At 38.8% G+C, this 14,983-nt stretch overlaps 1 protein-coding gene across 1 annotated transcript; it reads left to right on the top strand.

Moving 5' to 3' along the window:
- The first annotated feature begins 3,087 nt into the window (after positions 1-3,087).
- On the top strand, positions 3,088-5,954 carry LOC109237996 (L-ascorbate oxidase). Its single transcript, XM_019404421.1, has 5 exons — positions 3,088-3,510; positions 3,757-3,849; positions 3,954-4,166; positions 4,259-4,438; positions 4,729-5,954. Exons 1-5 carry the CDS (start codon positions 3,232-3,234, stop codon positions 5,683-5,685), a joined length of 1,722 nt encoding a protein of 573 aa, XP_019259966.1. The 5' UTR covers positions 3,088-3,231; the 3' UTR covers positions 5,686-5,954.
- The last annotated feature ends 9,029 nt before the right edge of the window (positions 5,955-14,983 follow it).

The raw sequence follows: 14,983 nt of genomic DNA on the forward strand, positions 1-14,983 counted from the left end.
TTATGTGGAAAATTGATAAAAATAATAATTTTTGCTTTTAAAAGTTAATTTAGTTGACTTCGGTCAATATTTTAAGTAAACGGACCCGGACTCGTGTTATGATAGTCCCAATGGGTCCGTATAGAAATAAGAGACATGGGCGTATGCCCGAAATCGAATTCCGAGGTTCCTAGCCCGGGAAATGAATTTTTGATGAAAATTGTAAGACTGAAAATCAAATGGTTTTATGAGTTTGGTTAATGTTTGATCTTGTTGGTATCGGGCCCGTATTTTGGTTCCGGAGCCCGGTACAGGTCCAAAATAATATTTATGCCTTATTTGTGAAATTTGGTGAGAAACATAACTGATTTGACGTGATTCGGACGTCCGGTTGTGAAAATAGGAATTTCAAAGTGTTCTTAGGAATTTCATGTGTTTTGGTGCTAAATCCGTAGTTCTAGATGTTATTTTGGCGATTTGATTGCACGAGCAAGTTCGTATGATGTTTAAGACTTGTGTGCATGTTTGGTTCAGAGCCCCGAGGGCTCGGGAGAGTTTCAGATAGGCTACGGAGTGAAATGAACTTAGAAAACATAGTTGGTATGCTTCAGGTCTACAAATCTCGCATTTGCGAGCAGGGGGGGGGGGGACTGGGTAGTTTCGCATTTGCGAAGAATAGGTCCGCATTTGCTGAAGTCCAAGTTCGCATTTGCGAAGGCTGCAGGAATGCGAGGAGTTCGCATTTGCGATACTTTTCTCGCATTTGTGAGCTTCGCAAATGCGAAACTTGGGTCGCAAATGCGACATCTGCAGTTGATAAGTCTTGACTTAGACGGGATTTTTCTCATTTTTCAAAACTTCCAAATACAAGAAACCCTCTAGGCGATTTTTCAAAGATCATTTCTTCCCCAAATCAAAGGTAAGTGATTCCTAACTAGTTTCTTTCAATCTTTCACTTCATTTATTTCAAGATTTCAACCTAGAATCTAAGATTTTCATGGTGGGATTGAGAATTTTTGGGTAGAAATTAGGGATTTCAAAATTTGGGAATTTAGACCTCAAATTGAGGTCCGATTCCTAAACCAATGGTATATCCGGGCTCGGGGGTGCATGGGTAATCGGGTTTTGGTCCGATTTCGAGTTGACCAAGCGGGCTCGGGGTCGGTTTTTGACTTTTTGGGAGAATTGTTGTGAAACTTATAATTATGTATTGGAATTGATTTCTTTAGCGATAATTGATGTTATTAAGTTAATTATGACTAGATACGAGTGGTTCGAAGGTGAAAACTAGAGGAAAAACGGTAATTGAGCAGTGAGTGGCCTGTGGATCGAGGTAAGTGTTGGGTCTAACTTTGACTCGAGGGATTAGGGAACGAGTACCTATGCGCTTTTATCTGTTTTGTCTGTTTTCTCCCCGTTCATAATATATTGTTTCCTGCCTTAACTACTACATGTTTCACTGGTATTTCCATGCTTAAATTGCTACTTGTTAGACATTGTTTTCATTGTCGAAGGTATTAGCTATTCCATAGTTTCATTGTCTCATATTATTGACTCAAGTCGGTTATCGGTGTTTCATGGTATGATTTGGATTGGTTTCGCTGAGTAGTATAATTTGAGTGAAGTTTCATAATTGTACAACTTTGCGTTTGCTTTAATTTGAGGTTTAAATATCGAGGAAAGTTTTGAGCTAAATTGTGAAATTCCTGTTCTTATTGGGTGATTGGTACTGATATGGTGGGACCGGGTTGCACGCTGCAATAGGAGGAATAATGGTGATATATTGAGGAGTAATAAGGGTGAAATGCTATTATACGGTGGGATCGGGTTGCGCTCCGCAACAGGAGTAATAAGGGTGGTATATTGAGGAGAAATAAGGGTGCATTATTATTGTACGGTGGGATCGGGTTGCACGCCGCAATAGGATAAATAGGAGTGGATTGATCTAGAGTACTAAGGATGAATATTCATATTGATATTGATTATATGGTGGGATCGGGATGCGCGTCGCATCAGTTTATGTGTTTATGTATCTCTCTTCTACTGTGCAAGTTATTTTGTAGTTTTGCTTTTCACTTAAGGATTGGTTATAGCTGGGTACTGATGAAATACTGGAGTTCTGTATTCCTACTTTGCAAGTTACTATTTTATTTTGTTCCGTTCTTCTTTCTGTTTTATTATGCATTGTATGCAGGTTATATTGTAATTGCCTCGCCGTAGCCTCGTCACTACCTCGTCGAGGTTAGGCTCGGCACTTACCAGTACATGGGGTCGGTTGTACTGATACTCACTCTGCACTTTCTGTGCAGATTTTGGAGCTAGTAGTGGCTGATTGAGAGATTGGCTTCATATTTCATAGTTAGGAGACCCAAGGCAGTCCTGTTGGCGTCTGCAGACCCTGGCGTCCCCTTCTACATATCTATAGTACTATTTTATTTATTTCCAAAACAGATGTAATTTCTTTCAGACCGATATTTGTAGAAAATCATAGTATGTTCGTGGATTGTGACACCGGATTCTGAGTAGTAATGGCAATGTTATTGGTAATAGTATAAGGATAAAAAGGTTATTTACTTACTTTCGCATTTAATTCTACCTGTTCTAGCTTGTTACGATTTAATCAATGAAATGTAAAGGAAAATAGTCAGTAAAACTCTAACATTGGCTTGTCTAGCAAGTGTGATGTTAAACGCTATCACGGTCCCGTTGGTGGGAATTCCGGGTCGTGACAGTTAAACTTGCCAGCTTACCGCAACACCTGTTCTTTGTTTGAGCTTAAAACCAATAAGGTGAGTGAGTTTATTCGTGCAAAATTATAGTCATTTTATTAAAAGAGAAGGAAAAAAGAGAATTGATGTGCCCTAAGCTTAACAAAAGTCAAATTTGTTCAACGAAATGTCAGTCCCACTAGAACTTTTTTAATCAAATGAAACTTCACTGCTCTTTCTTTCCAGAGCCCGAGAAAATTTCTAACTTTTGCAATTAGCAAAGACCTTAGATAAATTCAATCTCCTTAGTTCCCCCCCCCCCCCACCACACACACACAAGAAAAAAGACAAAAAAAGAATGAAGAAAACGAGTATTACCCACTCTCACGTTGTCTTGGTCAGAGAAGCTGGCATTTTTTATTGACCAGTCTATTAAGAAACTATATACAGATACACACTGCACAACATATTTAGCAGCAAATCATCAACATAAAAAATCTTAGTAAAATAACAAAGAGCTCTCTTGGTTTTAAGCTCATCTACAATGGTTGAGCATTTTCATCAAGGTTATTTGGTAAACTTTCTGGTTCTAGGCTTGTTATTTTTAACTGCTGTTTCAGTTGAAGCTCGAGTTCGACATCATAAATGGGAGGTTAAGTATGAATATAAATCCCCAGATTGTTTCAAGAAGCTTTCTGTTAGCATCAATGGTAAAACTCCAGGTCCTACCATTGTTGCTCAACAAGGTGACACTATTGTTGTTGAAGTCAAAAATAGCTTGTTAACTGAAAACCTTGCTATCCATTGGCATGGTATTAGACAGGTAAATTTCCCATTTTCTTTCAAAATTTTTATTAAGTGTTTTATCAATTTTATATAGAATAATTAACCTAAATAACCGTCCATCCAACCCTTAAACTAAAAATAGCCGGCGGATGTGTAATATGGGTGTTATTCATGTATAATATATGTATAATCAGTGCATAATCTATGTATACCGACTAAGAAAAGTAAACAATGAATTTGTTCAGCTATTTATGTAAAAAAACTCTTTATATATTCATTGCAGATTGGAACACCATGGGCTGATGGAACAGAAGGAATCACACAATGTCCAGTTGTTCCAGGGGATACTTTTGTTTACAAATTTGTTGTTGATAGGGTAATTTTTTTTTTTTTTTTTTTTTTTTTTTTTTTTTTTTTTAAGTATGGAATTATATATTGTGAGATCAGTTTTCTAAGTAATTTTTTGCAAATTTTGTGCAGCCTGGAACATATTTGTACCATGCTCATTATGGTATGCAAAGACAAGCAGGGCTACAAGGAATGATCAAAGTATTAGTTCCAGATGGAGTTGTAGAGCCATTTTCATATGACTATGATAAGAACATTCTTCTCACTGATTGGTACCATAAGAGTACTTATGAACAAGCTACTGGTCTTGCTTCATTGCCCTTTGTTTGGGTTGGTGAACCTCAGGTAATTAATTAATGTAATTATGTAACATTCAATAATGTTTTGCTCTATTTTTCTGGTAATGTTTCTAATATTGTTTTCATTTTCTGTTTCAGTCACTCTTGATTCATGGAAAAGGAAGGTTTAATTGTTCCACTCCAGGCACAGATGTTACTCTTTGCAATGCTACAAATCCTCAATGTTCACCTTATTCAATGATTGTTATTCCTGGCAAGACTTACAGGCTTAGAATTGGAAGCTTGACTGCTCTTTCTGCTCTAAGTTTTGAAATTGAGGTAATTTTCTCACAAATCACAATTCCCCTCTATCAAAAAAAAGAAAAAGAAAAGGGCAACCCGGTACACTAAGCTCCCGCTATGCGCGGGGTCCGGGGAAGGGCCGGATCACAAGGGTCTACTATACGCAGCTTTACCCTGCATTTCTGCAAGAGGCTGTTTCCACTACTCGAACTCGTGACCTCCTGGTCACATGACAACAACTTTACCGGTTGACAATCCCCTCTATCAACAAGTCAAAATAAAAAAGTATAAAATTAGTTTGTTACTAATGGAATTTTGTATTGCAGGGGCATAATATGACAGTTGTAGAGGCAGATGGTCACTATGTGGAGCCATTTGAGGTACAAAAGCTCTTTCTTTATTCAGGAGAAACATACTCAGTCCTAATCAAAGCTGATCAAGATCCTTCAAGAAATTATTGGGCAAGTACCAAAATTGTCAGCAGGAATAGTGCCACTCCTAATGGTTTGGGCATTATCAGTTACTACCCAAACCATCCTAGGAGAAACCCTCCTACTGTACCACCCGCGGGGCCCCATTGGAACGATGTAGCCCCGAGGGTGGCTCAGAGTGTTGCAATCAAATCCCATAAGGATTTCATTCACGCACCTCCTAAAACATCGGACAGGGTCATCGTCATGCTGAACACACAAAACAGGATCAATGGTTTCGTGCGTTGGTCTGTCAATAATGTATCATTCAACATGCCCCATACGCCTTATCTGATCGCCCTTAAGCACAACTTATTGCACACTTTCGAGCAAACCCCTCCTCCGGACAACTATAACCACGAGAATTACGACATTTTCAGTGTCCAGAAGAATGTAAATGCCACAACTAGCAACTCAATTTACAGGTTGAAATTCAACACAACAGTGGACATCATTTTGCAAAATGCCAACACAATGAATCCCAACAACAGCGAGACACATCCTTGGCATTTACATGGGCATGACTTTTGGGTCATGGGCTATGGTAATGGAAAGTTCAACCTATCTATTGACCCAAAGAATTACAACCTTGTGAACCCAATTATGAAGAACACAATCCCAGTCCATCCTTATGGATGGACTGCACTGCGGTTTCGGGCCGATAATCCAGGAGTTTGGGCCTTCCATTGCCATATTGAGTCACATTTCTTCATGGGAATGGGAGTTGTTTTTGAAGAAGGGATTGACAAGGTTGGAAAATTGCCTACTTCTATCATGGGGTGTGGTGACAGTAAAAGGTTCCATAGGCCATAAGTTTTTTAACATTATCAAAATCAGATAATTGTATATTGATATTATCTTTGTTTATGATTGGGGGAAATTCTTTTGGTAGTTGCCTAGAATCAAAGGTCATTTCTAACCTGTAAACAAAATTTCTGTTTTGTAATTAAAATGCTTTTCGTTTATGTATCTCTACACCCATTTTTTTTTTCTTTTGATAAAGATCTTTACAGTGTTGAAAGTAGATAATTTATACTTATTGCTGCTACAATGTCATAATACTGTATTTTTATTTTATCTTATTTGACTAGTTTTTCAAGATTTACAATTTTTTTTACAGCTTGTTTGGATGGTTGTTACGTATCGTTTCATAATGTATTGTATCGTATTGTATTGTATTGTACTGTATCGTTTGATGAATACAATGTTTGGATGAATTGTGTCGTTTTGGCGTCGTTTCATGGTATCACGCACCTGTAATATGATGAATAAACTTGCAATATTATAAAGAAAAATTATGATATGGTATATTAAAGGTAGGGTAAATGATAAAATAAAATTATTTAATAATAATGAAGGGTGAGATTGAGAGAAAAACACAAAGAAACGACGCGACCACACCAAATCGGTCGTTACATAAAGTGGCACATTACATCGTTACGTAACGACAGATTTTACGATACGATACAATAAAATTTAAGTAACAATCAAAACAAACATTGTAGTTAAAGTAACAATACGATACGATAGGTTCAGAGATCCAATGGTGATTGGATCACCTCTCTCCTGACAAAGAGACCACTAAGTCCTAGTAATAAGAGAATCTAATATTGAATTGATATTTATAGGCAGTGATTAGATCAAAAAATGAAATGGACAATCCTATAAAAAGAATAGAAATAGTTCATCATAAAATAAAATTGAACATTCGCAATGCCTCCTACACCCCTCATCCAACACTCTGGAGGGGAAATAGAATATATTTACGGGTTCGGTTGAACCTTTTAGTTCAGTCATTACATTTATATTAAAAAATTTATTAAATATGTATGAATTATTGTTTTAAAATTCAAAAATTTAAATGGTCAGAATTTCAAACTCATAAGATTCAAATTTTAGTTCCGCCTTTCCTGACACTTGTTGTGAGGACTATACTAGCCCCCTATAGGGTCGATCAACTCTTTGCAAGCGAATCATGTGTTGGTTAAGACAATACAGTAATTCATTGTCTATCGCAAGGAATGACGAGTCTCTTATCGGTAGTACAAAGTACTGATGTGAGATTTATAAGGCCTTGGGCTCTCCCACCTTAATGACTAGCGTTTGGGGTATGCTTCTCCCTAGGTTGTATCAACGGTATTAGAGCTACCCATGACCCTCTGTGCCCATCGAGCCTTGAATGATGACGTCGGTATTGCAGTGTTCGCCCGAGGCTAGAAATGTCTGGCTCACAGCCGTCGAGGATGACGGATGCGGAGCGTGTTGGTTTGTTATGGCCTATTGCAAGGACTACAAAGTGCTGTCGTGGAATTTATATAGCCTTGAACTCTCCCACCTCAATAGCTAGCTTTTGGGGTGTGATTCTCCCTAAGTTATATCACTATGCAAGCGAATCATGTGCTGGTTAAGATAATAAAGTAATTCAAAGGTGCGTACTAAACGAATAACTAATGGACGAGGCCTCTAAAATCAGGAACCGTAAACTAATAAACCAAAAAAATAATAATTATGAGATGCTCTTTTTAAAAAAATATTTCTTCTTTCACTCGCAAAATACATATGAATTCTAAAAAACTATAAATATACAGCCACGTTTTCTTCTTTTTACGGCATTTGTTTTTTCAAAATTCCATAATCAAGATTGACAAAGACCCCAAGAGAGTGGATTAGTGCTAAATTGGTAAGTAGAAACATCAATGCTCCTAATGGTCTGGGAAATTCATCTATATGAAATCTTGTAGGTTTTCTGTTGAGTCCAAATTTTCAATTTCTCATATAACTGAGTAACAAATATTATGTTTACCCGTAAAATTGTACAGTTGAATTTATAGCGTGATTTATAAAAAAGCGAATCGATTTGATTCCAAAATGATAAATAAATTAAATAAAATACAAGACTTAGCGCTGAAATCGAGATAAAATAGCAGACAGCTTGGTTCCGGGAGCAAGACTTCCGAAGGCAGCAATAAAAATGATGTCAGACAGAAAATAAAGTATTATTTAGCTTGGAATAATGTGCAGCATAAGTTTGTCAGAATTTTCAGTGTTACAATGATTGTTGAAGTCACTATTTATAGCTATACCTAGGTAACAAGGTCCTAGGATCAAGCCCTTCTTAAATGACAATAATGTGGGCCATTGATGAATATGTAACGACAGGTTATGAATGCCAAATTCTCTGTAACGGATGTGTATTTAATACTGAGAAATATTCTTCATTGAATGTCACCTGATGGCAAATATTTGTTTGCCCTCGTTGATAATGTTCCCTTCGGGGTCTACCCGATGCCAATCGAAGCTGTTGTCCTCGGTTCTGATTTTTACTCGTTTCATCTTCCGTCTGTCCCCGGTTCCACGTGTCAATCTGTCATTCGAATATTTAATGTGAATCGATTTTGCCCTATCCAGATACCCTACTTTCTGGTGGCACATCTTTGTGTCATCGGGAAGTTGGTGAAGATTTCTTTGTTGGCGGAAAATTTTCTGAACCCTTCTGAAAAGTTTCTGACACTTGATAAGACGAACGTCTCTTCGCATCTAATACCCTGAACACGTGTTACTCCATGATTTAGCAATATTTTTGCCGGTTCTCGAGGTAGTCATGGTCACGATTTTAGCCGCCTATTCCTTTACTTATACGCCTCAGTCTTCTTCTTTTACACTTAACATTTTTACAAACTCTCTTAACTTCTTTGCATTTAACTCTTTGCTGCTTTCATCTTTCTTTAATCTTCTTCAAAGAACTCTTATCACCTTCTGCTGATCATGGCTTCTTTTACTAACTCTTCCAAGAACTCCGGTCTTCTCTATGGTGGGGACACGAAGAAGAGCAAAGACAAAGAAATCGATGTTGATGCTGATCCTCCCACGGTGAGCACCATTATCCCCAAACATCTCAACACAGCCACGGACTTTGAAGAGAAGTTCCCTACTTCAAACCCTCGCACTTGGGCTGTTGGCTAATTTCCCTCTTCTATTCGCCCTTCCAGCATCCCTGCTGTGAAGGAGGATTGCGATTGCCACGACCTCAACATTATTGTTCCCGATCTGGTGGAGCGAGTAACCATCACTAAGAAGGGCTTCACATACATTTACGCGTACCCATTCACTTTGGGTATGTTCTATTTGAGCAGGGGACTTGACCCCGTAATTTTGGAGCTGTGCCAAAGATACCAGATTTGTTTGGCACAGGTGGGCCCTTAGGTGTGGCAAACGATGACATGTCTGCGGCGGCTGTGCCAGGAAACAAAAGAGGAGCTCACCTTGGCTCGTTTGATGCATCTCTACTCCCTCCAAGATTTTCCGTGGGGGAGTAATAAATCAGCAAACGTGGCCACCATGCTTTGCTCACCAGCATGGATGACGATAATGACCGTGGGTGGATGGAGTGATTTGTCTTTATTTCCACCAAGGACATCATCCCGGCTATAACTCCGTCTTTCCCTGAATCTTGGACTCGTACACCTAAGTTCAAAGTCTATCTTTTTTTTTTCCTGGAAAAAGGCTGTTTCATGTCGTTGATGATCCCTTTTCTTTTATTATTTCAGCAACTCAGTGGACACCACCAAGGGTTGAAGGCCTAGAGCAGTGGGTTCAGAAGATTCTGGACATCACCATGCCCGAGACTCGCTGGTGGAAAGAGTTGGCCCCTAAATACGGATGGAGGGTCGTGGTAAGCTGCTCGTAAAAGTGATTCTGCCTTCATTTCATCTTTGTATATAATAAGCTGGTTAAACTCACCTTTTTTTTTTTATTTCAGGTCTCTCGCAGGGCTCTGTTACCATGTATGAGGAGGACGTTTTGGCTGATTCCGTAGAGGCTGCGAGGTTGTTGAATGAGTTTCTCACCCGAACATGCGCCATCAGATATGCTTCCGGTGCCAACGCTTCCTCTCAGAGTCCCTGGCCGGAGAACAAGCAACCAAAAAGTCGGCGTTCTTTCTAGACCGAGGGCAAGAATAAAAAAATTAAGAAAGCTGCACCCAAGCCAGCCACTGTGGTTATTGACGATGATGGGGAAGCCAGTGATGAAGGGGCTTCCCTACAAAGGAGACAATGACCTTCATCAGCTCAACAAAAGCTCAATTTGAAGAGCTTAAAACCCCAACCGAGGACGATGCCCAAGCGCTCTTGGGAGAGTTTGACTTGGTGGAGAATGCCAATTCTGCCTTTCCGGTCCCATTTGTTGCTCCCGGTACTATATGGCCGAGTACGGGGCCTCTTCCGTCTTCGGTTGGTGAGCACCCAAAAAATAACATTGCCTCTGCCGCAGCTGCTTCTCAACCCAAAACACCATCAGCTTCATCTCTTTCCATGCTGGACATACCTTCATCACCAGTAACTGCTACATCACCCCCATCGGCCGCAGACTCCCGAGAGGAGGATGTCCCTCCTCCCAGTCCCTAGACCATGGGAATTTGGGGAATAACTACTCGCCCCTTCTGTAGATACCCAGAGGAGGAGGATTGTCTCTCTCTCTCTCGGTATCTACCGAGTTCCATCTGCTATCCCGACCGATGGAACTCACCAATTATCTTTGACAGTTCTGTTATGTTCAAATGATGATTTTGGACTTAGGCATATGTTCGGATTTGAATTTGGAGCTCCGTAAGTTGATTTGATGCTTTTTGGAAAAAGTTGGAAAATTGAGGGTTTAGAAAGTTGATAGGTTAGACTGTGAGTTGACTTTGTTGATATCGGATCTGGATTATAGTTCTGTGTATTGTTATAGGTCAATGTATCATTTGGGACTTGCAAGTAAAATTTGAGGTCATTCGGGGTTGATTTGGTAAGGTTCGGCATGAGTTTTAGAAGTTTAAATTTTCATTAGTTCATTAGGCTTTAATTGATATGCAATTCATAGTTTTAATATTGTTTTATGTGATTTGAGTCTTTGAGTAGGTTCGTGTTATGTTTTGGGACTGGTTTGCGTGATTGGATTGGGTCCCGGGGGCCTCGGGTGTATTTCAGATGTGTTTGGGTTGTGTCGCGCTCTTATTTGCTATTTCAACGTCGTTTCTTTGGGCATGAATGGTGCTATATTGATCAAATAACCTTTGATTTGTAATTAGATGGCGAAATGGCCTCCTGGCTACTTAAACTTGTACGAGATTTTAAAGCCGATATATAAACTTACATCGTTCCCATTTGAACACTAAAACTCGTATATTTGGTAACTAATAAACCTATTTGACCATTGACCATGCACATGTGGCAGTGACAGAGTTAATGTGGACAAAGTATGTGCAAGTCACGTAAACTAAGCGCGTCACTACAATAATTTTGATTAAAAAAAACTAAAATGAAAAAGAAAAAAAATTACAAAGAAAAAGAAAGAAAATAAGCGCCCTCCAAAATCACCCCTTTCTGTTTCTTTTCCCTTTATCCATTATCATCTGCCCCCCCTCCCCCCAACCTCCCCTTCTTTTCTTTCTAACCCGCTCCAATCTTTTCCCACTTCTTCCTCTTTTTGTTCCAAACCCAGGCAACAGTATTGAAAAACAAAGAAAAGCAATAGATTTTATCAAATAATTTCTGTCAATCCTTTCTCTCACATTAACTCCCTCTCTCCTTTTTGTATCCATCTCAAACTGCAAGACAAATAAAAAAGAGAAGGGCCATAAAAAAATTGACGAATTTTGGCTGGAAAATTCTACTTACGCAGTCCGACTTCTTCTCTCTTTCGGATTTTACCATTCGTGTGCTTCTTTGACATAGCTTCACCTGCTCTTTTGTTGTCTTGACCGAATTTTAGTAGGTGAACCATCGACTCTTTGACGTGGGGTATGGATTTTGTTAGAAGTGAAAGATGGAATAGATTTTATGAAATTTCATGGCTGATTGAGGCAGTCGGGTGATGGCTGGGACTTTTTCCTCGATGGCGGCGCTAAAATGTGTAGAAGAAATAGTGAAAGAAGTAAAATAAGAAAAGAAATATATTTTGAAACATTAGTTTTAAAAAAAAGGGACCCACATATGACACATGTAAAATAATAAATGGTATTAGCATCTGACGTGTTCTTATTGTCAAGCAGTTGAGTTACACGCTTTGACGAAAGGGTTTATTTATACTCAATTGATTGAATTGAGGTGCTAAAATGGGAAAATCCAAAGTTAATATATTGGCTTTAAAATATCACACAAGTTTAAGTGGCTATGATGCCATTTTGCGTAATTAGATTGAACCATTAGATCCATATCATAATTACAAAACCATATCAACAAGAATAATCAAATTCCGAGGTGTATAGAATTATGCCCATTTCCGTGTCGTAAAAGATTGTTGGTTTCTAGTGCGAACTTTTACTCTTCGCGAACACGAGAGAGGTTCCGCGAACGTGAAGAAGAATTTCTGGGTTGACCGATCAATGCAAAAAATTACTCTTCGCAAACACAAAGGCGTCCCGCAAAGGCGAAGAACGAAAATCACCTGGGCAGTGCTTTAAATGGGCAGACCGAGCATTTTAGTATTTTGAGCATATCTTGTGTTCTAGAGCTCCGTTTGAGGTGATTTTTGTGGCGTTGTTCTCGTATCAACAAGGGGTAAATATCTAACCTTTAGTTTTATGTTTTTCTATGATTATATCCGTTGAATATTATTTTTATCTGTGTTTGAATTGTAGAAATTAGGATTTTAAGTCCCAAAGCTGAGAAATGGTAAATCCTTGATTTGAAAGTCATATCATGGACGAAATTGGATGATTTTATGGATATAGGCTAAATAAGTTATGGGTAATATTTATTTTTAACAATTTTCAAAATTTGAGAGCTTAGGATCTGGGTTGACTTGTGTTGACTTTTCGTGGGGGGTTGAGAATTGTTTCCAAATGATAAATTATAGGTTCTTGAGTTTGTTTTGATTAGTTTGCATGTTCTTTGGCTAATTTAGGATCGTTTGGCATTGGTTTGAGGTGCTAGAGAGGTATTGGAGCCGGTCATCGAATTTCAGATCGAGGTGAGTCTCCTGTCTAACCTTGTAAGTGGGAATTTACCCCGTAAGTGTTATATTTGTTAAGTGCTACTTGTTGTGGGAGCTACACACGTATGAGGTGACGAGTACTCGTGCGCATACTGGAATTCCTGATTATGTCCGAGAAGACTTAGACTCACGCCATGCTTTAATTTACATTTAGCTTGAGACTAGACTCGCGTAGAGTATCAGTCTTGATATTTTAGGTACTTGACGAGCTACTTGATTAGCCATGGAAATTTTACTTTCCTTTATGGATTTCTTCCACATTGTGCGTATTCGTCTGATAATTTTTCTTGAATTTTATAACTCATACGTATATTCGTGAGTGGGTCAATGACTGATCAAAGTTTGATATTCTAATGGGATCAGGCTGAGCACCTTAGCAATACTCTTATGGGATCGGTTCGTTCGCCTCGGGGGTATCACGTAACACACTCTTATAGGATCAGGTCATTCGCCACAGCAAAGTAATATATTCTTATAGGATTGGGTCGTTCACCTTGGCAGTATCATGTCTCATATTCTTATGGGATCGGTCGCCTCGGCAGTATTATGTATCAAACTCTTATGTGATCGGACCATTCGCCTCGACAATTCTATGAAACAACTCTTATGGGATCGGGCTGCTCGCCTCGGCAGAACCATGCGTAATATTTGATAAGGAGTCCGTGTACTCATGTGTTTCCTGACTTGAGATGTGACCGTTGATTTGGTGTTGGCCATTACGTATTCCATTTGAGGAGGTATCCGATAATTGAGGACTTTGTGTTCACTATTCAGGTATAGACCGTATTATTTGCTTATACTTGTTCTCACTGTGTACTTACCTTGTTTCATACTTGTTTACGTTATTATATTTGATTTATTGGATTACTAGTAAGAATCAATGTCGACCCCTCGTCACTAGTTCTTCAGGGTTAGGCTAGATGCTTACTGGGTACCTGTTGATTTTACGTACTCACGATACACTTCTGCACTGAATGTGCAGGTACTGAGGCATATAAACTAGGTGGTCATCTTGGCGCATTAGCGCAGCTGCTGAGGGGACTTTGTGGTGAGCTGCATTTTATGCTACAATTCACAGCACACAGAGTCTTCATCTTATTCAGTTATTATATCTTGTCTATTTTACATTCCGAAAAGATGTTATGGTAGTGTTGTATTGTTCTAGTAGATGTTCATGATCTTGTGATACCGAATTTTTGGGGTTCCTAGTGGATGTTCATTATTTTATTTCACGTTATTACTATCACTTCACTTTATGATTTATTTATATCCGAAAATTTGGTAAATAAAAGCACATGTTTCTATGAGTGCTAGATTTTATTATATTAATTTAATAAAATTCCTAATTTTAAAAATTTAAAATGGATAGTTAAGTGGAGGTTCACGCGTTGGCTTGCCTAGCATCATAGTTGGGCGTCATCACGACCTATTATCTGATTTGGGTCGTGACAATACTTCCGGGCAGTCGGAGAAACAAACAACGAAGCATTGCTAGTCAAATTGGAGCTTCTTCAAGAACGCAGGGATAACACACATAAGGATGGTGGCCTAGAAACAAAGAATGGAAAGGTACTATAATCGAAGGGCCAATCTATGCTATTTCAAAGTGAGAGACTTGGTTTTAAGAAAAGTGACTCAAAACACCGGGGAGCTCAATGCAGGAAATTTGGGGCCGACATGGCAAGGACCTTACAGGGTTTCAGCTGCCATTGGGAAAGGATCATACGGACTAGAAAACCAAGATGGGGTCAAATTGGCGAGCAACTGGAACGTGACTCACCTAAAAAGGTATTATTGCTGATGAGCACCTCTTATACTGAAAGTATGTGCTGTACTCTTTTTCCTTTCATCAGTTTCTTTTCCAATTGGGTTTTTCTTGCAAGATTTTTAACAAAGCAGCAACGGAAAATATACTACGAAGGAAACACCATCAGCAGAAATAAGACCTTTAAACGACAAGGTTTTGAAATGGCAAAACACTACGAGATGGTTAAAATGGTCTTTGTCTCATGGCAAATTTCTAATGGGAAGCAAAACTTGCTGCCAGACCAAAGACTATTCAACCATTTACAAGTGTTTTCCCTATAATCCACTTGGGGGTGGTTAGATAATCTTTGGTTCAATAGAAAAGTTC

Source organism: Nicotiana attenuata, unplaced genomic scaffold (assembly GCF_001879085.1).
Source record: "Nicotiana attenuata strain UT unplaced genomic scaffold, NIATTr2, whole genome shotgun sequence".
Lineage (NCBI taxonomy): Eukaryota > Viridiplantae > Streptophyta > Magnoliopsida > Solanales > Solanaceae > Nicotiana > Nicotiana attenuata.

What these genes read in the sequence shown, in the direction of transcription:
- LOC109237996 (XM_019404421.1), top strand. Translation starts at nt 3,232, where the DNA reads ATGGTTGAGCATTTTCATCAAGGTTATTTGGTAAACTTTCTGGTTCTA. An exon ending in ACAAATTTGTTGTTGATAGG is followed by an intron (nt 3,850 to 3,953) that starts GTAATTTTTTTT and finishes AATTTTGTGCAG; the next exon opens with CCTGGAACATATTTGTACCA. An exon ending in CTCTAAGTTTTGAAATTGAG is followed by an intron (nt 4,439 to 4,728) that starts GTAATTTTCTCA and finishes TTTGTATTGCAG; the next exon opens with GGGCATAATATGACAGTTGT.